The sequence below is a fragment of the Zonotrichia leucophrys genome, chromosome 2, assembly GCF_028769735.1.
Source record: "Zonotrichia leucophrys gambelii isolate GWCS_2022_RI chromosome 2, RI_Zleu_2.0, whole genome shotgun sequence".
In the NCBI taxonomy this organism is placed as follows: domain Eukaryota; kingdom Metazoa; phylum Chordata; class Aves; order Passeriformes; family Passerellidae; genus Zonotrichia; species Zonotrichia leucophrys.
In genome coordinates, this window is record NC_088171.1 from 58,962,066 (window position 1) to 58,984,532 (window position 22,467).

Sequence of the window (22,467 nt, forward strand, 5' to 3'; positions counted from 1 at the left end):
ATGGCATTATTTATATTTGGTTTGAAAATAGCAGACTTTCATGCAGCGTTGTTTTGAAAGTCTAGAATTTTTGTAGGAGGAACTGCAGTGATGCTTCTTTACCTGGAGGAACAGCTAGGATTTTAGCCTTTGTCTTTTAATACATTACTATGTAAAGAGAGAGGACTTCAGATCTAAAATTTACTTTCTTCTGCTCATCTCCCAATTTTATTGTCCCATGAAAAGGTCATGTAGCGTTGTTGTTTTTTTAGTGTTGCTGTTCTGCGTTTATGTAACCAAAAGAGCCTCCTAGCACTCTGAATTTGTATTTCTTTAGTCATTTAAATTGCTTCTCAGCTCAGAACATGTACCAATACTAACATTATGCTTTTTTCTCAATACAGAATTGGAGTGTTACTGCCAGCTATGTACAAAAGACAACTTTACGTGTATGACAGATGGAGTATGTTTTGCCTCAGTAACACGAACTGCAGACAAAATAATGCGCAACAGTATGTGTATAGCAGAAATTGATCTGATTCCCCGAGACAGGCCATTTGTTTGCTCGCCCTCCACTAGAGATGGAGTCCATACTGTGTCTCATTGCTGTAACACACCTCTCTGCAATAAAGTAGAACTTCCAATTCCAACACCAGGTAAGGGATTTGGGATTCTTGCTCTTTGGTTTGTTTGATTTTTTTTTTTTTTTCATTTTTTCAAACAACATTCTGTAAGAGTGGAAGTGTAGGTAAATTTGAAGGCCTAAAGTACACCTTAGATTCTGTAAAGACAATTTCATGATATTTGAACAAGATCTATCTTCTGGATATGGATGTTAGGGACAGTTTTGAAGACTTAAATAAAAAGTGTAAATAAGCACATTGCTTTTGTCCTTTTTAGTACTTTAATTCTGAAAAAAGTTACTGTGCAAAAGTTTTAACAAATGCATTAAAATAATTTGAGTATTGCTGTGGGATACTAGAAGTTTAGTAGAAAAAATGGAAATTAATGGGTTTTATCATTTTCTTTTATTTTAACTTTCAGGCCCTACTCCAGAAAAACCAGCTTCTAATCTAGGACCTGTGGAACTGGCTGCTGTCATTGCTGGACCAGTATGTTTTGTCTGCATTTCGCTGATGTTGATTCTATACCTTTGTCATAATCGTACTGTAATTCATCATCGTGTGCCAAGTGAAGAAGACCCTTCATTGGATCGTCCCTTTATATCAGAAGGAACCACTTTAAAGGACTTAATTTATGATATGACAACTTCAGGTTCTGGGTCAGGTAATGTGACACCTCTAGTAGTAATTACTTTGTGCTTAAGAGCCTTGTAAGACATCTAGTTTTTTTAGTATTGTCAAATATACTTAAACTTCTAATTAACTGGAGAAAATACTAGAAAAGCAATTTCCTTTACGTTCAGTCAACATCAGTGAAGATTCAATGTATGGAAATAAGTGAATAAAAAGAAACACTGAATTGTTACTGCCCTTCCTTATTCTCAAAGTAGGCTGATTTATATAAATTATATAATCAGGAAATATCACAGTCATCTATTGTAAATGTTGTGTGTTCTGTAAACCTGTCACTTAGCTTTTTTGTTCTGTACTGCCTATCTACGCAACCATTTTCTGTGGTTTTTAGATAATTTTGTGAAGGGCATTTTTTAGCTTTCAATTGAAAACAAAAAATTGTAGCTATTGGTGTATGAAGAATATTGTGAGTTAATATTTTAGACGGTTCTTCCCTTACAGAAGATATTTTTCAATTGCAAATAGCATTTCTGTGTTTAGAATGGATGCAGTATGCTGACCATGTCTGAAGAATGTCTGTCCCTTTATTTTGCAGTTTTTTGTTTTAATTCTGATTTGAAGAGGTGTTGCTCTGAGAAGATGAAGCATTAATTTGTTCACTGCGTAGAGTTTCAGCTATTGTAACTGACCATTAATTGCTTATAGGATTATGGTGGTCTCTGAAATAAAAATGTAGTTTAATAGGTGTTGTTAGGGGATGATATGCCAGGTAAATCATTGCATAAATTAATGCATTTTTGGTCCATGTTAGGGAGAGAGACATCAGTTTGTGTACTGCAACCTTTTACCAACCTTCTACTATATAAAATGTAAGTAACTTAATACTGAAAATATTTCCTACTACTTTCAAACCTATGTGTTGAAACAACGATGCCATTTCAGAACACTTTCTACAAAGAAAGACTGATTCTCAATTGCTGCATCCTTTTTTTTTTTCTCGGAACTGCAAAAAAATTAAACAACAAAACCCAAGTATCTAGGTTGTTTTTCTTTTCCAAGGACAGTAACTGGTAAAACTGTTTAGAGTCCGTTGCTTTGTCAAATAAAATTATTGTAACTTCCTGAACATGTTTAAAATCTAAATCAAAAGTTCATTTTAGTCATATCTTTTCTAAAGAAGGTGAGTTTGCACTACATGTGTAGGTCATTGTTTCAGCTGAGAAAGCTTTTGTGCGTTCAATAAGATTTGATCCTGGTAAGGGTAAGTTGTTTTCTGGTTAGAACTGGAGTTTTAGTAACTTATGTTCATATCAATTTTCTCATTTACTTGCGGAAGTAGCTAAGTCAGATAATGAAAGTGGTTAATAGAACTTCCAATGTATTGGGCTAGAGCTTGATAAATGCAAATGCTGGACTTAGGTCTCCAGTTTTGCTTGTTCTAGGAAGGATAGACAGTAGTCAGAGATTTACATATCGTGGAATCCAGGAAAATGTGATATATATGATTGTTACACTATTAGAAGCGTGACACTCTTACTGAATGTCTGCAGATCTAGACTTTTCCTAAGGAAGGCTGAAAATAATTTCTAATTAAAATTCAAACTTATTTGTTAATTAGTCTTTTCATTCATTATCAGGAATAATCCTCTGTTTTTTCTTTTGGCCTACTTACCTGTGGTGATTCTGAACCTCTCTTTTTGTTTGAGAACTCTGGAAGTACTCCTTCAGATTAAGCTCTTGAAAAGCAGAGAATCCAAGTTAGAAGAAACTTATGATTATTCCTCTGGAGCACATGGCTAGAAACTACTGACCCTTCCCTTGCCTATGTGCAAATTACTTTTTAAGTAAAAGGAGCATGCTAGGGAATTGCTAAGCTTTCACAGCTGAGTTCAGGGCACTCAGGCTGGTGTAGACTCCCAGAGCATCTGACCTAGTATGGTATTTGAGCATTGGCTACTGGTGAGTGCATCCAAGGAGCAAAACCAGCAAATATGGTTGAATTTGACTTATCCCTAAGGGAGCCTCTTCACTAATTTGCTTTTATGCTTGAAAGGCTGTAAAACAAGGCTGAATGTTTCCTTAAAAGGAATCTTTTAACTTCAGCTGCAGTGAGTTCCATGTTGTTGAGCTGTTTATAAGACCAGTATTAGCCTTATTTAGTGTTCTCTACTTTGCTTTGATTATGACAGTGAAATAGGAGATGCTTCAGGTACTTACTTTCTGTACTGTTTGTTGACATTGTGTGTATTTGCAATGACTTGTGTCACTTTGTCTCAGAATTAGTCAGTCAATGACTATACAAATTCATGGTGCCCTAGTACTTGAATTGATAACTTTTGTGTCCCCTGAAGTATGCCTACAGCATTTGAATCTCATTTAAATGTGTATTTTAATCCAGACTTTGGGTATCGCACATTTAAAGTTGAGAAGACTTGTACCTTTATGGAATAAACTGGGGGTAGAGAAAAGGGTCTCCAAAGGGAGAAGAGTTAAGAGCTGAACACAATGGAAGTGTACAAAACAGGCAAAATAATCCAGACCCAAGAGGCACAGCTAAGAACGTGTTTTGTTTGGTGACGCAAAAGCCACATTCTACTCTTAAATTCATGCTGAGAAACCAGAAGAGCTCATAGTAAAATAAAAAGGATTCTACCAATTTTGTTAATTCAGTATTCTCTGATGAGAAGTGTATAAAAGAGAGAAATAATCAGAGCTCTAAAAATGAGCTTCCTATTCAGACCAAGAGGGAGGAGGATTCATTTGTTGCAATGATGAATAGTAAGCTGCTATTAATTATTTGGTCTTGACTTAACATTAGTGTTGCCATGCTGTTCCATGATGAACAAGACCTGAAATGCATTAATGAAAGGCATTAATGAAACATCTAAAATAGACCATTCTGGCAAAGCTACAGCTTCTAAGAGAAGGATTTCAAAGCCTCTTGGAGCTGAGAATGATTTTCATATCATGATGCAGATCTCTAAATATCAACTACATATTGTAATGACAGATGGGGATGCCCATTTACTGTTACTGTCTTAACTCCCAAATGACGAAGTCACTTAGTTACAAGGGAGTAGGAAGAATTGCCTACAACAAGGAGAAGCTTTGGATAGTATTGGTAGGCGAACTTCCAGCAGGAACTTAAGCTATTTAGAAATCTAAAGGGTCACAGAAATCAATGCAAAGTTGAGTCAGCTGAAGTGACTATAAAGCTCCTTAAAAACTTTAACTAAAAATTTTGCAATTCATAAACTTGAAGGGAATAAGATTTTTCACAGTTCATGGAATGTTGGTTTTTTTTATTACTCATCAGAGGAAGTCTTACGTGTGGAGACTTACGAACAAGAACAAAGTTCTAGCTGCCACTTTTGTTGGCTTCCTGTAGTGCTCTAGAACTTACTTCCTGAATTATCCAATTTAGTTACAAACTCCTTATGCATTAGAAAGTCACTAAACTAATCAGAGTACACTTGATATATGAAAAAGAAAACTAACTTTCTTTTTTTGTTAGATTTTCAGAAGGATTGAGGATACTGTATGATATAAGAAAATTATGATGAAGGTTTCAGGAATAAGTCAGGTGACTATGGTGTCAAGGATGACCTAAATTCAAGGTGTCAGACACTGAGCTGCTGTTTAATTTAATATGGGCTCAAATTTTCTTGTTCTCCTGATTGGCAAACAGGCTATCATCTTTCTTCATGCACAGTTAAAAGGAGGTGTGTCTGAGAGCATGGAGTACAGTTGTGCCCAATGTGTATGTGAAAGGCTGAGGCTGTAGCTGTCTCCTGTGAGATACTTTTCAGGCAGTCTGGTTCACAGTACAGCAGTTGCTCAAGTTCCTGGTAATACGGAGTTGTGTGTCTTCTATAGCAAAATGAGGAAATTGCTCAGTTCCAACAGAAAGTCTGTAATGAATTGCTATGAATGCAAGATAAATATGGATTTCAATCTTCTAGAAGAAGCAGTAGTAAGGGAAAGATTAGTTTCAGACATACAAGAAGCAAGTTGGATCTTGTAAATATTGTAAAAATAAATATAGGAGTAAGTGGATAGATCACAGTAAGGTTTTTATCCTACAGTGACATGTTGACTTGCTGAATGGGAGTTTGTAATGTGAAATTGAAATGCATTCTGTCTAGAAGGTTTAGAGGTTAGTATATGTTTAGCTGATATCCTTGGACATATATGTTAAATAAGGAGAGATGTCTATAAAAGGTGCAGCAGGTCGAGAGCAGTGCATCTGAAAGTGGGAATATACAGACAGTTTTCTGATACAACTCTATGGCCTATCACCCATTTCAGGGGCACAGAATCAGCTTGTACTTGACATATGCTTATAGATTTTGCAGTAGTGCAAAAATTCTAAGGAAGAAGCTTTCTCTGGCCAATCAAGTAAAATTTCACATTATCACAGTTCAGTTTGGTCCTGTGTTGTTTTCATCTGGCCTCTTCTGCATTTCAAAAGTCTCTCCATAAGGAATGAAGGTTAGGCTTCTCAGAAGAGCCTCTATAGTTTGGGCATGCAGCACAATTACCTGAGGACTGTTACAGTAAAAGTTTTAACTTGCTCAATAGACATTATTACAACACCTGACAATGATTAAATTGGTATAGTGTGCATTTTTTTTCCTTCCTGTCTTTGTGTAGGTATGTTGTCAGCATAGACCATGCAGAGAATTCCTGTAGGTCTAGAATTTTTGAGGAGCTGTTCTGAACACTCAGTGTTTTAATTTGCTCTTTTCAGACTGAGACACAAGTGTGGCAATGCTTCCAACCAGATCAGATGTTCTTCTAGTGCGGCTGTTAGCAAAGATTGTCCGAAGGTGGACAAGAATTAATTATCTGAGCTATTAGTTGGGATTTGTTTCCTATAACATAAGGAAATGCAGGTGTTCTGTCAGATATTGGAACAGTGATTATGGAATAACAGATTACTTTGTAAAGTGTTTGGTTAAAGTGAAATAATCCTATACCAAAAGAGCTTATCGTAAGCAGATAACCTGGCTGATGTTTTCATCCTGCAGTGTGGTGTCAGTGTGGAGTCTAGTGACAAGCCCTGCAGTTACAACAGGAAAGATTTAAAATAAACAAAAACCCAGCCTGGTTGAGGGATGCCAGTGCTGCTTGTTGTATAAAATTACTGAAGTGTACTGAAGAGGTAATCTGTGTTGAAAGCATGTAAATGTTCCAAAGCTGTAAGACCTTGATGAATGTAAACATTTTTCTCAATTATAGTTACAGTGAGATGCACAAGAATGGCCTGTAAAGCGGAAAGCTTGCATTACAAGGATGTTTTCCTATTTTACAGTGACTCGGGATTACTAAGATGCTGTTGGCACACCAAAATCCAAATGGGTGTGGGTTTTCAGCAGTCGGTGTTGCTGATAAGTGTGGTTTAACTAACTTAGAAATGGACTATCTAGTGATAAGCCAAGTAAATTAACCAGTAGCAAAAGTGCCAGGAGAGTTATGGGCAGATCCTTTTTGCAAAAATAAAGAAAAAACTCACTTTCATCACTAACAAGCAACCCAAAAGAAAGCCCTACACCTGGTCCTGACTGCCTCATCATTCCTTCTTTTTTGCATTTAAATAAAACTTTATGGCTCAGCAAGTAACAGCGTTCCTAACTGAAAGGAAGTTTCTGTTGTGCTTTTGACAACCATAGTAGTTTGTAGCATAATCTCCATGAGTACTTACTTGTTAGCTGGCCTTTTAAGGGTGAAGGCAGAATCTTACCTATGTGCTTGTTAGCAGTCCTCAACAAGCAGTTAGAATAAACATACTCTCTTAAGATTTTAAGAGATAGAAATAAGATCTCATATTCAGTGTGTGGGATAAATACTAATTCTGTAGAGTCATATTTAAAGCAAATGTAAAATCTTCTTTTTAGGTTTACCTTTACTTGTGCAAAGAACAATTGCAAGAACTATAGTACTTCAAGAAAGCATTGGTAAGGGTCGCTTTGGAGAAGTCTGGCGGGGGAAGTGGAGAGGAGAAGAAGTTGCTGTGAAGATCTTCTCTTCAAGAGAGGAACGGTCATGGTTTCGAGAAGCAGAAATTTATCAGACAGTTATGCTACGCCATGAAAACATTCTTGGATTTATAGCTGCAGACAACAAAGGTTGGTGATGCTATGAATTTGTTTTGCTGATTCTGCATCTGGTCAGAATAGGCAATGCATGAAGGAAAAAAATGTGAGGATCCGTATAACAGTAGCAAATAATACTTTTGTTACTGCAGGAGTTCAGGGCTTGGCACATTTTTCATAGGTTTAACGAAGGAAAAAGTACATTGTCTCTTTTTTTGGAAGAATATGTTTTGTTTAAATTTGTTTAAAATGCTTTGGTATCAAAAAGGGGGTGCCTTATCATGTGAGCCCACACATCTGCTGAATACTTGTACCTGTCGTTACCTCATAGCCTAATAATATAGATCTGTGGGACTGAAAGAGATCATGTCTCATCCTGTTGTCCTCATATAAAGTAGGAGGTAGAAGATTTATTCTTAGGGCTGAGTTATGAGATGTTATTCTTTTAGAAGTCCAATTGGAAAATCAATTACAAAAATGGAATTATTTGTTTCTAGTAGTAAAAAATTATACCTGCTTCCTGAAGCTCTCCTGATGAGCCTTTAATCATCCAGTTAGAGGAACCATTTTTTCAACTTTGATTTGCTGTGATTTTTGGACAGATTAAAGTTTCTTGGATTTTCCTGCAATTCCAGTAAAGAGCCAAGAGTCTGACAAAACCAAGTTTTGGGGTTTTTTCATTAAGGGGAGCTAAGATATTAAGATGCTGTTTCATTCTGTTATTTTCATCTGAAATTGCATGTTTCACTACAAATGGCATTTGACTTCTTTGTGGAGAAAGCATTATAACAGAAAATTCTGACACATTAGAGAGGAGTCAATAATTCACACACATCCTGGATTTTTAAAAGGCTTTCAGTTTTGTGGGAAATTCCTAAGTGGTTTTAGTGAGGGTCAAGTATATGTGAAAGTTCTTTTTAATTACCATTAGATTAATTTCAAGTTTCTATATAAATCTGTAGAATAGGAAGAGAATCCACGAGATTGTGCAGAGCACTTCTCCAGGAGAGGGTTGTGTAAGTTAACTTGCTCCTAACAGATGTTTGTACCACTTCTTATCCTTCAAGAGGTTGCAGACCAACACAATACCAGGCAACTTTTTCCTGCAGCTTACTGTGCTTACCAATAGAAACTGTCTTATTTTCATGCCTAGAATTGTATTTGGAAATACCAGCACCTGCAAGAGCTGGAGCTTGCTCTGATTGGCCATGGGGAGTGAGTATTTGGAGCCTGGGTTTAAAATTAGATCAGCTGCACTAAAGCTATAAATGAAGAGCTATCTCTGCAGAAGCTTTAGCTTCTATTTCTCATTTAAAAGCATAAAGGATATATTGCAATACCTTAGATGTAACTTTTCACAAAATCCTTTGTAAGTATACCAGTGTCTCATTTTGCCTGAAACCTCCAGATAGTTTGTCCCAAAAATACATTTGACTGCTGTAAAGAGGAGGTATGAGAAAGGTTTCCTGAATGGGTGGGTTTTTTAGATAATTTCTTGCTTGCTGGTTTGTGTTGCAGATGCTATAGCATTTGACTTGGTCATCTTTAGTTTTCTTGTAATATAATGTGATATAAATTTTTTTTCTGTTAATATGCTTTATGTACAAAGAAGAAATCCTTAACTGATAGGTCATGGCACTATTTGAGATTTTGGGTCTTCAGAGTAAGGCTCTTGTTCTTTAAAGAGAACTAGTTGGTGTCTGGTTTTTAAAAGTAGATAAAAATGTGTTTTGAAAATGCCACTATTCTTGACTGTTTTCTAACAGTATTGCTGTCTGAGCAGAAATCTGTGTTGTTGTTTTTCACCCATCAGTGCAGAATTAATTCATAGTATAACCTTCTATATTCTCTCAGTGAGGAAATATGCGCACACAATTTGCTCCCTGGGCTAAGAATTCAGTCCTGAATATTGAAGGAGGTTAAAACTTCAATTCTTGTTTGGAATACTTCAGGCCGCCTGTATCCCATTGAATGGGAGAACATAGAGGGACCGTTATGGGAGTAGTTCTCCCAGTTTAGCAGGTGCACCATCATGCTACTTCAAAAGGAGAAGGTGTATCGCAGCATGGCTTTGGAGAGCAATGGCTTAAGAACACCAAGTGTTCCAGTGGCTTAAGGAACAGTGCTCCACTGTAGATGCTGGTGCTAACTGATGAATGTTCATGTGATGCCAGGTTCAAGATTATGTATTCATTCACAGCAGCAATGTCTGTGGAGGGTTGGCATCCATTTCTCTGTAGGGCTGACTTTTGAATGTATTCAGAAGTTACTGCAGTCTGGCTGGAATGCATAAAGTCATTAGACTGCAAGAATCTGTGTGTCTGAGGTACTGCAAAGATACAGTAGAGTATACTGCTGAGATGCAGGAGTACTAGTAATTTTAAGATTAGCAAAGGACTAGTAAAAGAGCTGTAGAACCAAGGCATGCTTCAGTTCTTGCTGCTGCTGAAGGCATTAATAAGGTCTTTCCTCTTACCTCAACTGCAGTTTTTCACAACTGCTGAGGAACATCTGGCTGTCTATTTAGTGTAAAATTGGTGGAAGGGGTTCCTTTGGGTAGGAGGGTGTGCTTGGATTAGAGCTTGTGACTGAACTGCTGTTTTCACTCCTTTTTCTACTACATTCTTTAGACTGTCCCTATGCCTTAATGGCATATTCTTCTTTTCTGCTTCCCCAGACCTGTGTCATGTTCAGAAGGCTACAGGAGCTGGTCCAATCTGTCTGCTTCCCATCCTGTAATCCACTAGGAAATGAGTGCTACAGTTAAGGCAGCTTGAGGGCTGAGAAGCAATGAATGATTTTAATTGCAGTTGTGGTCTGCCTGACGACTTCTGTGTTCTGGGTAGCTCTTTGTATAACAAGTGTGTACTAACTTCCAAATTCTGCTGCGTCAGGGAAGTTACTTTCAGGGCCATGTGTTGTCTTGTTTTGTGCCATTTAAATGCACAGTTTTTGTGCATGGTTTTTTGTATTGTTCTTTCTAACCCAGTTACTTCAAGGTAAAGTGTGTCAGGGACTACTTAAATGTACTATTCTAGTAACGAAAGAGTAATGTCAGCAACCACAGTTCACAGCACTAAAGGTTTCTGTGCATTAGCTGGCTGTAATTATAACTGGCTTTAGCCTGAGGAGAGGGAATCTGCACAGCTCAAGTGCTTTTCATCATTGAGTCAGATGACTGTGTCAACATGATAGAGTCAAGCTGTTATGCTAACAAGACACCAGTCATGCTCTAGTCACTGACAAAAGTGCTATCTCCCTGAATATCTCCTTTCTAAGAGATTTCTAGTGGGAGATCCCATCTGAATCTGATTTTTTTCAGTGCTTTTTCCTGGTTTTTTTTCCTAATATTACATTATAGTGTGCCAAAAAAGGCTAAATATCTGCTTTGAAACATTTTGCTGCATAACACCACAGAAAACATTTTTGTTTCACTAGTGTTGATGTGGAAAAAACACCAAACATTTCTCACTTAGGTGATTCCAATCAATTGAATTTAATTGAAACTTGATATTGTAGGGCACAAATATTAATTCAAACAATTCAACAAATATTAATTCAAACAATTATATATTTGGTATAGCAATTGTATAAATTCCTTTCTTCATGAGTCAGGTCTACTAAGATGGATTTTGCTTGAACATTAGTAATGTTTTCCCCAAACTGTAATCAGTCTGCTGACAACAAATCTGAAAGCTTCTTTTCTCAGAATTTCAATGTTTATTTGGAGTTTAAAATTAAAATCTTTTAGTTCTGAGTGTCCTTGGTGGTATAAAATACTTTCAGGTGTCCTGAAATAGCTGAAATAACCATGATTAATCTCTTAAATATGTTTCCAATAACACTTGTAATTTTTTTGTTAATTTTGAATATTCTGAAGTTATTTGAGATTCTTGATCATTGTGAGTTCATAAAATAAATTAGATTGCCTAATCATGGAAAGCTGGGCTACTGTATGTAATTACTATTGAGTGTAATTACTTTTTCCTACCGGATAATGCAAATCCTGTGATTGAGAGCTTTATGGCAGATGCTGTTTACTGTGCAGCTAAAAATTCTCAGCTGTTTTACGGGTCAGGTTAATAATTACTTGGTAATAATCAACTACTGTCAACAGAATAAGAAGTCTTAAGTTTATTGTAACATGTTCTGCTTAGAGTGCTAAACAAATGTATGGCTTGTCAAATATGGCAAGGCAAACATAGTAGGTCCCTTCTGATAGCTGGACACTGGACCTGTTGCTGCATTTCAGCTTGCCTGTAATTATTTATATAATTGATTTTGATGTAACACTGTCCCTTGTTAAAATTTGGTTGAAGGGTCACAAATATGGCACATAATAGGAAACAGTCATGGTTCTTCTCCGACTGGATGGTAAGCCCAGTATATATTCCTTCTTTGGAAGGAAATTAGAGCTTGAATATTAAAACTTGCAGGTAATACACAAGATAAAGCTGAATAGAAGAGTCTGTAACCAGCAGCATATTCCCCTTTTAGGAAGAAATGTAGTGTTGAGAGGGGAGGAACTTTATGCAAAGACACCATAGTCTTGAATCAAAGCTGTGATAATTCTTCAGACACTGACATCTTTCATAGAGGTTTTTAAAGACAATAGGTTTGGTAGACTAAGTAAAATTGGTTTTATTTCCTTCCGTACAGCTAGGTGGCTAGTACAGACAGATGCTGAGGTATCCCAACCCTAAGAAACAGGAGAAGAAATAAATTACAGGACTAAGTAATGGATGTGTATGATCTTAATGCCCAGGAGAGGATTATTTCAGGCAGTGTAGGATCATAACTGATGAAGCAGTAGAATAAAACTGAGTGAAGAAAATGTTCTCACGTGATAAGGTTAGTTTACTTGGAACTTCTGCAGCTCTTTGTTTATTTAAGAGCATCTTTTCTGTGCCTGTGAACTCATACCTGTTTCTAATGATTCTGTAAGACTGTTTAGTGAAACCAATACTCTTGGATTGATGCCTCAGAGACCATAATTCTCTTAGGAAAAAGTCACGTTTAATACTGTGCTGAGTTCTATGAGTTTGTGCTTGGATATTGCCAAGTAGCAAGACATGCAACAGTTCTAACTGAAAAGTAACTTAAGATTATTTTTTTTTAAATCTTTAATATCCGTGTTCCTTTTTAAAAAACAGCACTTAGGCATCCCAGAAGACTCTTCCTGCAGCAGTAGTGCATTTTACCAGTCTTGTACATGTAGCAAGCCAGAGTTCTCTTTCCATTATGGGAATTGTTTGAATGTATTTTTCCTACCCTGAAGTATTTGGAGTCTTTTTAATTTTGGTAGGTTTTTTTTTATTTTTATCTTTTATTTTTAGATCTTTTTAATGTCATCACTGACTTCCCTAAAAACATCCAAATAAAAGGGATGTTTGCAAGTTTTCCCACCCCCACCAAAGTGTTAAGTTAAAGATAAGCACAAGTGTTTCTATAAAGGTGGTTTCTGTCAATCTTTAGAGCAGGCATTTTGTACTTCTGGCTTTTCTAGACAAGAGTGTTGTTTGGAAAGTAAATTTTTTTCAGTATGTTTGCAATAGGAAGTAAGTTCTGAACTTCTTTCCTTTTTTCATGTTCTTCCTATTCTTGAGCAATCTTTAGGGACTATCACATAATAAGACATCTTTTTGATTTGTGCTGAGTGCTCTCACTTGTTCTGAGAGAATAACGGCTATATAATTCAGGCTAGGAGTCCAACAGATGTCTTTTATGGGATAGCTGCTCTTCTAAAGAGATAAAAGATTCTTCTGTAAAACTAGCTGGCTATAAAAACATTTTTCAAGTCTCCCACAGGAGAGGTGCTTTTATAACACAACAAAATTGGGAAACCTATTCAGTGGCAGGATTGTTCTTTCCTAGGTTTATTTCTACTTCTTAGATAAAAAATACTTTTGCTCCCATCTTGATTTGAATTCCTTTGACAGTCTTCCTTCTGTGGCTTAAACTTAAAGGTATTAAGTTCTTATATGTCATTTTTATGCCTTGGGATAGCTACAAATGTATTGTGGCACATCGTGTTTGTCATAGTTCAATCAAAAGTCAAAGCAAACTGATTTCCTCGGTGTTTTTTGCTTTCTTTACCTTTGTGCCTCCCGGAAACTTCAGTTTTGGCCAGCAATTTAGAGGTCATCGGAGGTGGGATTTCACTTTGTGTCTGATTGCTGCTTGTAAGCTTCTACTCTAGGAGGAAAAATATTTCACTGTGGGAATTGTCTCTCAGGCTGATAGGTTATGGGAAGAGTGAAGGAATCATGGAGCAAAGTTTGAAACACTTTTTTTTTTTTTTTTTGGTGATTAGCCTGGACAATATTGTGCTAGACTGATAGTGATGGGATTAGTTTTGGATCATGCATTCAGCACTGTTCCCTGTGCCCCACTCTAGTTGGAAACCTAGGGAAAGGCAAGGCCTGGCTAATACTTTGAACAGTTCACCCTGAATATGCACCTCAGAATTATAGTGACATCCGTTTTCTATGGTTTGTGTTTTAATTTAAATACAAGAATACTCACTAAGCTTTTCAGAAACTCTCCCATGGTGTTACCAACCTTTGCAGAGGCATTAAAATGTTACAGGAATAGAAGAGCCTGAGACTAATAGTAAGAGTCTAATTTATAGAGGTTACTTGCAAACCATAATTTGTACTTCATAAGTGTTGTACAGAAGTAGAATATATTGTTTATTTTTCATATATGTGTATGTATGTGTAGTATTCATGCCAGTTTTATTTTGCAGACAATGGTACGTGGACTCAGCTGTGGTTAGTGTCAGACTATCACGAGCATGGATCACTCTTTGATTACCTGAACAGGTATACAGTAACAGTGGAAGGAATGATAAAATTAGCTTTGTCCACTGCCAGTGGTCTTGCTCATCTACACATGGAAATTGTTGGCACACAAGGTAATCTTACAATTATTCTGCTTATCATGTGGATATTACTGGTTTTTTATTATTATTATTATTGGTTTTTTGGTTTTTTTTGTTAATGACACATAAGTACCCCGTTCTACTCTGTGATGATTTCCAAATTCACAAAACTTCTTAATTTGAAAGGCTTTTTGCCTTCTTTTCTCAGGTATTGTGATGTAACAATCCTTCGTACAAAATACCTGTTAAAAGGCACCAAGAAATGATGCATGCAGCATCTTCTTAACTTTGAGTTGAGATAATGTTTGAGTAGAATGTGTATGCAATAAATACCTGCAGGAAGAGGGAAAGGAGCAAGTGGGGTGTGCAGTAAACATGAAAGGCACTTTCCTGAACAGCCAGACAATCTACAGTAAATGATTTCAGGAGGTATCCTGGTGCACATAAAGTGTCAGAACTGGAAGGAATTCTGTTCCTTCAAACAGAAGCTTGCACCAGGCTCAGAATAAAAGGAGGTTGGTTTGGAGGTTTTTTTACAAATTCTCTTTTTTCCTTTACAGGCAAACCAGCAATTGCCCACAGAGATTTAAAATCAAAAAATATATTGGTGAAAAAGAATGGAACATGCTGCATTGCAGATCTAGGATTAGCGGTTAGGCACGATTCAGCTACAGACACAATTGACATCGCCCCAAACCACAGAGTGGGAACAAAAAGGTAAAATCATTTATGTGATGTATCTGGCAATGTGTATGATAAAGTGCTTTGGTTTTTCTTGTCTCATATAAATTTGTGTTGATAGAAATATAAACAGCAGGAAAATGTAATGGCAGAGTTCTTAGGCACTTCCTTGTCAGCTGGTATTTCAGTTAGATGGTAGGCGCTTAGAAGGCACGTTCAGTGTTGGCTTGTGTAAAATGCTGAAAACTTGCTAAGTGTTGTAGGGCACAAATATTAATTCAAACAATTAAGAGATTTCATGACTGATTTTAGAGACTTCAGGGCTCTCTTTCTCCTTCTTGCCATGTATTGCATGGAAATCAGGAGTGTAAAACAGGATATTGGTAGTGACAGTAAAAAGCTGTGGTTGTCAGTGTGAAGCCTTGTGTGGAAGAACATACAAGGTGCACAGTCTTGGACACGGGGCTGTCTTGGAATCACATTTTTTAAAGAAATGCAAGAAGTTAAAACAGTCATCTTTGTCATTTAATGCATAAATAGAATCTTAAGTGGATGAGTCAATATAGTCTGTCTTAAAAGCTTTTTCTGAATTTGGAAATAGAGATTTTTCTTGCCCTAGAAGAATTCAGAGCTGTTTAACTGAGTCAGCACAAGTGCAATAAAACTTGCTGTGAGTAATTTATCATTGGTGAACTTTCAGGCAGTAATAACTGGAAGCTATAAATAAATTTCCCTTAGTAATCCATGTAGCTATACAGCATACAGACGTAGCAGCACTAACAGTGAACCACATCAAGCATTTTGGATGTGGGCAGCTTTTCATTCTTCTAATGCCTGAAATTCATTCTTCTAATGCCTGTGTAAAACTGGAGTTTGACACAGCGCTGAATGTGTGACAGCTAAGCAAGCCCATATGGCTTAGCAGTGTTTGAAAAAATTGTGTTGATGTTGTCCAATCTCCAGTTTATATATCACAGCCACTTTTTTTTCTATATCCCTTTAGTAAGCGATACTTCGAGGTGGGGGGTTGATTGAGGTTTTTACAGTGAACTGGGATGCCCCTTGAGCTATGTCTTTGTGGAAGGGAAAAAACCCTTAAACATTATTTTAAGGCTCAGTTAACTAAAGCTTTTAGAATATGTACTGAAAATTTATTTTACTGATGTGTACACTGTGAAGTTACTTTGTTCTAAAGCTCTGCTATACTAGTCCTTTGCCAGTTTTAAAAATACCACACAAATGGTCAGGCAAGATTTATTTTCTGAACTACTTCTAAATTATAAGGAACTGAGCATTATTCCTTCTCAAAGTGTCCGGTAGCAAGCTTTTTTCAGAATTCATCATTACAAATTTAGCTGCATGCAGGGCACATGCCACGTGCGATTTTTGAATTTTCTACTACACCTACATGCAAAGGAAAATGATGTACAAATCAGTTACTTTCTTTAGTCTTGGCACTGGAGAAAGCATCCTTTCAGCTGTGTTTGCAGTTCCCACTTACCGGATCTTTTCTTGCATAGGCATTATTAAATTGCTTGTTCATCTGTCTTATGCTTCTTCTCGAGGGAAAGCTGTAGGAACTCTTGTTTGCTGCAGTGGGCAGCAGGAGGACTAAATCTGTTTCCCCTTTTAAAGGCTTTAGTAATTTCTACCTCTCTGAAAATTACTCATTCTTGTAAAAGACTTAGACCCTTCTTCTTCCTCTTGTGTGTTCTTAGGTAAGTAACTGCACCTCTGATTAATTTTTCATAATACAGTTCAAGTCTTACCTGTTCAGTGACAGTTGTAACTCCTACTGATTGCTGCTGCTGGTACCTCTTCTGCACATGGAAGCTTTGTGTATAAGTTCAGGGAGATTTGGTGAAGTCTGTTTTTCTAATGATTGTTGTAAAAATGTATGTCTAGGGAGCAAGCAAATTTACTCTTGTGTGAGTGATCAGGGTGTTGAGTCAAACTGATGATCCCACTTTCTGACTGAATTCTCTGACTTTATTTCTTTTCTGTTCAGAGGCTTAGCTTTACCAGAGGGGTGAACTGTGTGCTTTCACAGCTCAGCCTGCAACATAAAGCAGGGAATGTGAGCTTTAAACTGAGAAGGAAATAGAATCTCTCTCTCACTCCCTGAGGCAAGTAAAAAACCCTTATTCTCCTCCTATTTTTTTAGAAGTGTGGCCCAGCTGTTACTTTTGATAGTTCAGATACATTGTGTTTTAAAAGAAGTTTAGCAGCAAATTCTTACCATGTGGGCTTCTTAGAAGTTTACCTAAACAAAATATGGGCAGAATTCTACCTTGTAGAGTATAGGCTTGATGAAAGGAGATGCCACACGACATTTTGTCTATGGGTATGGTTGATGACACAAAGCTCCCTATATGTTGTACAAGAAATTCAGACAACTAGTACTGGGCTTTTGGACTAAAAGAGATGGGAGAGCAGGCACCCTAAGTTTGTCAAGACCATGCTCAACACATTTCATACCCTTCTTTGTAGACTTATCCTTTTGTTCTTGGATGATATTGAGCTGCAGACCTTGCTCAGAAGGTCAGAATTAGTCGATGAAACAGAGTTGCTCTCTCCAGAACCTGAAATACCACTTCTGCCAGGCAATGCATTTCCAACACATAATCTGACAAGGAAATGCCTATTTCTCTCCCTTTTGTGTAACAGCCATGAAATGGCTGAGCTGCTGACCTCACTACACAACCTCCTTGCCTTTCGCGTCTCTTGTTCCAGCAGTAATCTCCCAGCAGTCATTCACCATTCTGTGTCATGGAAGCCAAAGCCAATCTAAATGCATTGATGGAGGACCACAGTAAGAGGTCAATTTGCCAATGGAACTTACGTAGAGGGGGGATTTTTTGCCACATTCAGGCCTCTTGTGGTCTTTCCTGTTAAAAACCTTGTTCTTTGGATGGTTCATGGAAGTCAAGAGAATCTCCTTTACTGCTTGTTTAGTGTTTCTGGCTGATATCTTGCACCATGGTTGGGGTTTCTAGTTACTGTTTTTTCAGGTCCATCACTCTTTTCATCCTCATGGCATCTTAAGATAGATCAAATATTCTTTCTGCTAGGCTCCAAGATAATCACTTAGTGTCAAGCACATGAAGTACCATAAGAGTATCCCGTAATGCAGAATCCTTGGAGAGCATTAAGGTCTTTACCACAATCTTCCATTCTTGATTAAAACATCTTTGATAGGGGTGGACCAGAACAATTTGAACCTCACCCATATCAAAGATTGTAACAATACTTAATACTCCACTTCCATTCAATAAATACTGTCAAAGTAAACCTTACACTCAACTCAGACAGTTGTCCTCTGCTTGTGCTGTGTTTATTACTTCTGAGGAATTTGTATGCCTTAGGAGAACTCTCAGCAAACTTTGTTGAAGTTCTGGGTAATTCAGAACAAATGCAACTATTTGTTGCAATTTTTTACATATCTTGATAGTCCTTGCTTCCTTATATCTATGTAATTTCTGTAAGAATATCTGTAGTACTGAGGGAGTTCTGAAATTTCTTTTAAGCAGTGTGTCTTGCATTCTGCCTACCATCCCTGATACTGGAAAAGAAAATCCTACAATGCTGTTGATTAAATGAAACCATGTCTAGGCTTCTGTGGCTGTTCCAGAGGTAGAGCTATTGCCTGGCACTGTATTCCACTCCAGTATTCTGCACTTGTTGATTTTTTACCTCTCAACACTGCTCTTCAAAGCCCAGGTGCGACTGTTGGCCTGCTTCATTGGTGTGTCAGCCTGAGACTGCTGGGGCAGTGATGTGGAGAAACACACTGAGCTCAGCTAAACATCACATACTGGATTTAGCTGCCAGAACCCAATCAGAATGAGAGAGCAGTGCTACCACTGATGTTGACTTAATGCAGCAAATAACATTCACTCTTTCCAGCAGCCAGCAGGGATGCTGCTGTCAGTAGCTCTTGCAGTAAGGTCTGCACTGGTGTTTTGCTTGGTGTTCCCATGTCAGACTTACTCACCAACCAAGGTAACAATCGCTTGGATGCCATGATGGGTTTTCAGGCCTTGTTTCTTAAGAGAAACTTGGTTACAAGGAGCTGTTTCTCCTTGCAGGAAATGTGGGTAAACCAAATTAAAGTGCACAGTTGTTGATTTGTAACCCACATAATTTACTAATTTTTTTTAAAAAGCATGGTTTAGGGTGGGATTTGCAAACTGTATAATGAAAAATTGGGTACTGCAATGATAGTGGGCTTTTGTCAAAAAAATTTTAACAGTGCTGATTTCTTAACCAGCACTTCCTGTCTACTCCTGCTTTAGGCTTGTTAGGAGATATTTTAAGTGGCTGCTATAGTTTTTCAGATTACAGGAAGTGGGGCTTCCTCTAGCCTGACCCTTGGAGCCCAGCTGGTGTGTTCCAAAGGGCCAGGGCTCTGTTCATCTGAGGCCCATGGATATGGCTGCTGCTTTCTTTCTTGGGATCCAACCAGTCATACACTGACACATATTGTACTGATAGGGCTGATTATACAGATTGCTGTGCACCATGTGCTGTCTTCAACACCCACATGAAACACTGTCAGAGCTTGTATAAAACATAAATATAGACAGCCAAGTCTCCTGCCTTCTCTTCAGCTGATCAGAATTGAACTTCATTAGTGAAAGTACATACTCCCTTCTGCAGCCTCACAACTCCCTGTATGTTTGAGCTGCTCAACCATCTATCCAAGGCTTGCTGTGTCTAATGCTCTGAACTCCATGGATCTCATACTCACCAGCTGGGTTAATGCACAGCAGCAAACAGCTGATGTATTTGTATGCATGCCTACCTGTATGGATTCCCTCAAATATCCGCATGGACTCTTATCCTGGCAAATATCCCTGCCTAGGTTGCCTGGATGCTGGCTAGACCGGCTTGAAGGTTGCTAGTTAATTACAGTCCTGCACACCAGCTGTGCAGGGTTGGAGAAATCCGAATCTTCTTGTTCAGCCCAGCAGCTGGTGCCCAGGCACGCAGACCTTGCAGCCTGTGACTCCCACTCCAGTTGCTGGTGCTGAGAGATCCCTACTCTGTTTTTCTTATTCCCTTTCTCTGCTCTAGCTAGTGCCTGTAAGCTGTGACCATGAAGCCTATGATTCACAGTTTTATTTCAGTAGCTGAAGCAGACCCACTTATTTGTTCCAGTTGCTGGTACCAGGGTTTCTTTCACCTTCTATCAGACTACAGTTGCTGGCCCAGAATTCATTCACAGAATGACCACTAGCTCCACATAGGTGCTCTTACCACCTGCAGACATGGTCCTAGGACCTGTAGTTCCCCTTCCAGCTACTGATGTTGGACCCTTCCTTCTCTGTAGTTTCAGCTTCATCCCTTGTGCTGCTGCAGTTGCTAGACCTGAACAGACAGACCCATGCCTGCCTCCAGCTGCTGACCGTTCTTAGAGAGCATGTGCACATGGGCTTGAGAGTGAGATTGCACAGAATAGTTGGGATTTAATTAAGTAGGATATACTGATGAGCATGTGCGGACTGGCAACCTTTTATGCCACAGGCCCTTTTGCTACCCTTTCCTATCTGTTGCCACATTTCTGTTCCCTGTGTCCTGAACATTCCTTGATAAGCATAGTGTAGTTGCACAGGCCTTCCTTCAATATCCTCAATCCTTGTGGTGTTCTTCTTTCCCATGTATTAGCAGTCCAGACTGCACCTCTATAAAGTTAGGCCTGGAGTTTCTTAATAGCCTGTCAATGAAGAACTGGAGACTTCTGGTCTTTGTCACTGTCTCAGTTGTGCCTTCTCTGTCAGGTTTATAGCTCTAGTTTATTGTTTCACATTTTACTTATTCCCCCTATTTATCTGCTTGTTTCTCTTAGTTTACTTATCCCTTTACATTGAATTGTCTCTGATTGGATAATCTTAATGAAGCAGAATTTTCTTTTATCTCCTTTTCCACAAAAATACATTATTTTGTATTTGAGCTGATCAGTAGTGCTGAATTTTTTATATTCTTAAGTGTTTATGAAATAATTTCTTTTTCCACACAGGTACATGGCTCCTGAAGTCCTAGATGATTCCATAAATATGAAACATTTTGAGTCATTCAAACGAGCCGACATCTATGCAATGGGATTAGTGTTTTGGGAAATAGCTCGGCGGTGTTCAATTGGTGGTATGTGGCAATCTTTACAAAATGGGACATATTAGGGAATTATGAGGAACTTAAACTTATTCAGGTTCTGAAAACAGTTTGCTCAAAAAACAGTGCAAAGTAATAGCCAGTTGATCTCAGACTTTCTAGTTGTTAATCCTGTAAATGATAACTGGTCTATTCAACCTCTTTCTAAATGGACAGACCATACTTGTTGAAGAAAATAGGAAATATTATTCTTTTTTTCCAAATATTTACATAGAGGAGAGAAAAGGGTAAAATTTAATACTCTTGTGAGCAAGAGGCAAACACCACAAGATCTAGCTATGTGTTCAGATAAATCTATATCTTATTTAAAATGAAGCATGCTGTTATCCATCATGTGCTCTGAAGAAGCATGTTTTTAGTATAGCATGTGAAAGATTTGATGTAGCTTCTATCTCTTCCAATTTTATAAATTTTAGATCCTTTAAGGGTAATGTAAACACTTCTAAGGTGTGGTTAAATATTTTTGTTTATTTATTTGTCAGTTGTTGTGATGTAACTTTTAAAAATGAAAGCCAAGAACTGGTAGGGTACTGATAAGGAACACAGTAAAAAGTGAAGAATACATAATCCAGTGTTATCTAAAATAAAGCTATTTTCAACCTGTTACAGGAATCCACGAAGATTACCAGTTGCCATACTATGACCTCGTTCCTTCAGATCCTTCTGTTGAAGAAATGAGGAAAGTTGTGTGTGAACAGAAGTTAAGGCCCAATATTCCAAACAGATGGCAGAGCTGTGAGGTATTAACTAACCTTGCTAAAGCTGCTTTAATGGATACTAGAGCTTTTAGTGATTTCAGTGGCTTAAAAATCATGCTTATTGTTGAAGGGAGAAGAGCTGCTTTTAGGAGAACTTAATTAATTTCATTCTAATCATTATGGTTTTATTAAAAGCATTGTTCCTTGGTTATACATAAGTATTTAAATGTAATTTCATAAAAATTAATAGCTAACTCTGCATGGAGGATTCTAGGATCCCTTCCTGTGAAGCATAGACGATGCTAATATAAATTACAGCTAGTCTGAATTCCGTTATGCAGGAAGCATCATTGTAAATAAATTGTACTGTGTCTGGCTGGGATTGAGTCAGTGTCCTTCATAGCAGGCTGCATAATGCTGTGTTTTGCATTTGTGGCCAAAAGAGTCTGATAGCACACTGATGGTTTAGCTGTTGCTGAGCAGTGCTTACACAGCTTCAAGGCATTTTCCATTTCTCGGGTAAGTTGGGGGTGGACAAGAGCATGAGAGGGACCAGAGCCAGGACAGCTGACCCAAACTGCTCAGAGGGAATATTCCATAGCATTGCTCTGTCACAGCCAGTGACTCACAGATTGGGGCAACAGCTTCGCTGCAGGAGCAGTGAGGTACTGATAAGGATGAGGTGCTTTGGATAGAGGAGGGAA

The 22,467-nt window shown here is 37.8% G+C and overlaps 1 protein-coding gene across 2 annotated transcripts in view; it reads left to right on the top strand.

Moving 5' to 3' along the window:
- Nucleotides 1-22,467, top strand: part of TGFBR1 (transforming growth factor beta receptor 1) — a 39,627-nt gene that overhangs the window by 7,085 nt on the left and 10,075 nt on the right. For both annotated transcript variants that reach the window (XR_010439153.1, XM_064705114.1), the window contains exons 2-8: nucleotides 384-635; nucleotides 1,024-1,266; nucleotides 7,133-7,363; nucleotides 14,079-14,246; nucleotides 14,774-14,930; nucleotides 20,914-21,038; nucleotides 21,675-21,805. Coding sequence is in view for 1 of the 2 variants with exons in the window: in XM_064705114.1 (XP_064561184.1) it covers nucleotides 384-635; nucleotides 1,024-1,266; nucleotides 7,133-7,363; nucleotides 14,079-14,246; nucleotides 14,774-14,930; nucleotides 20,914-21,038; nucleotides 21,675-21,805 (1,307 nt within the window). In the remaining variant the exon portion in view is untranslated. The remainder of the gene's footprint in view (nucleotides 1-383; nucleotides 636-1,023; nucleotides 1,267-7,132; nucleotides 7,364-14,078; nucleotides 14,247-14,773; nucleotides 14,931-20,913; nucleotides 21,039-21,674; nucleotides 21,806-22,467) is intronic.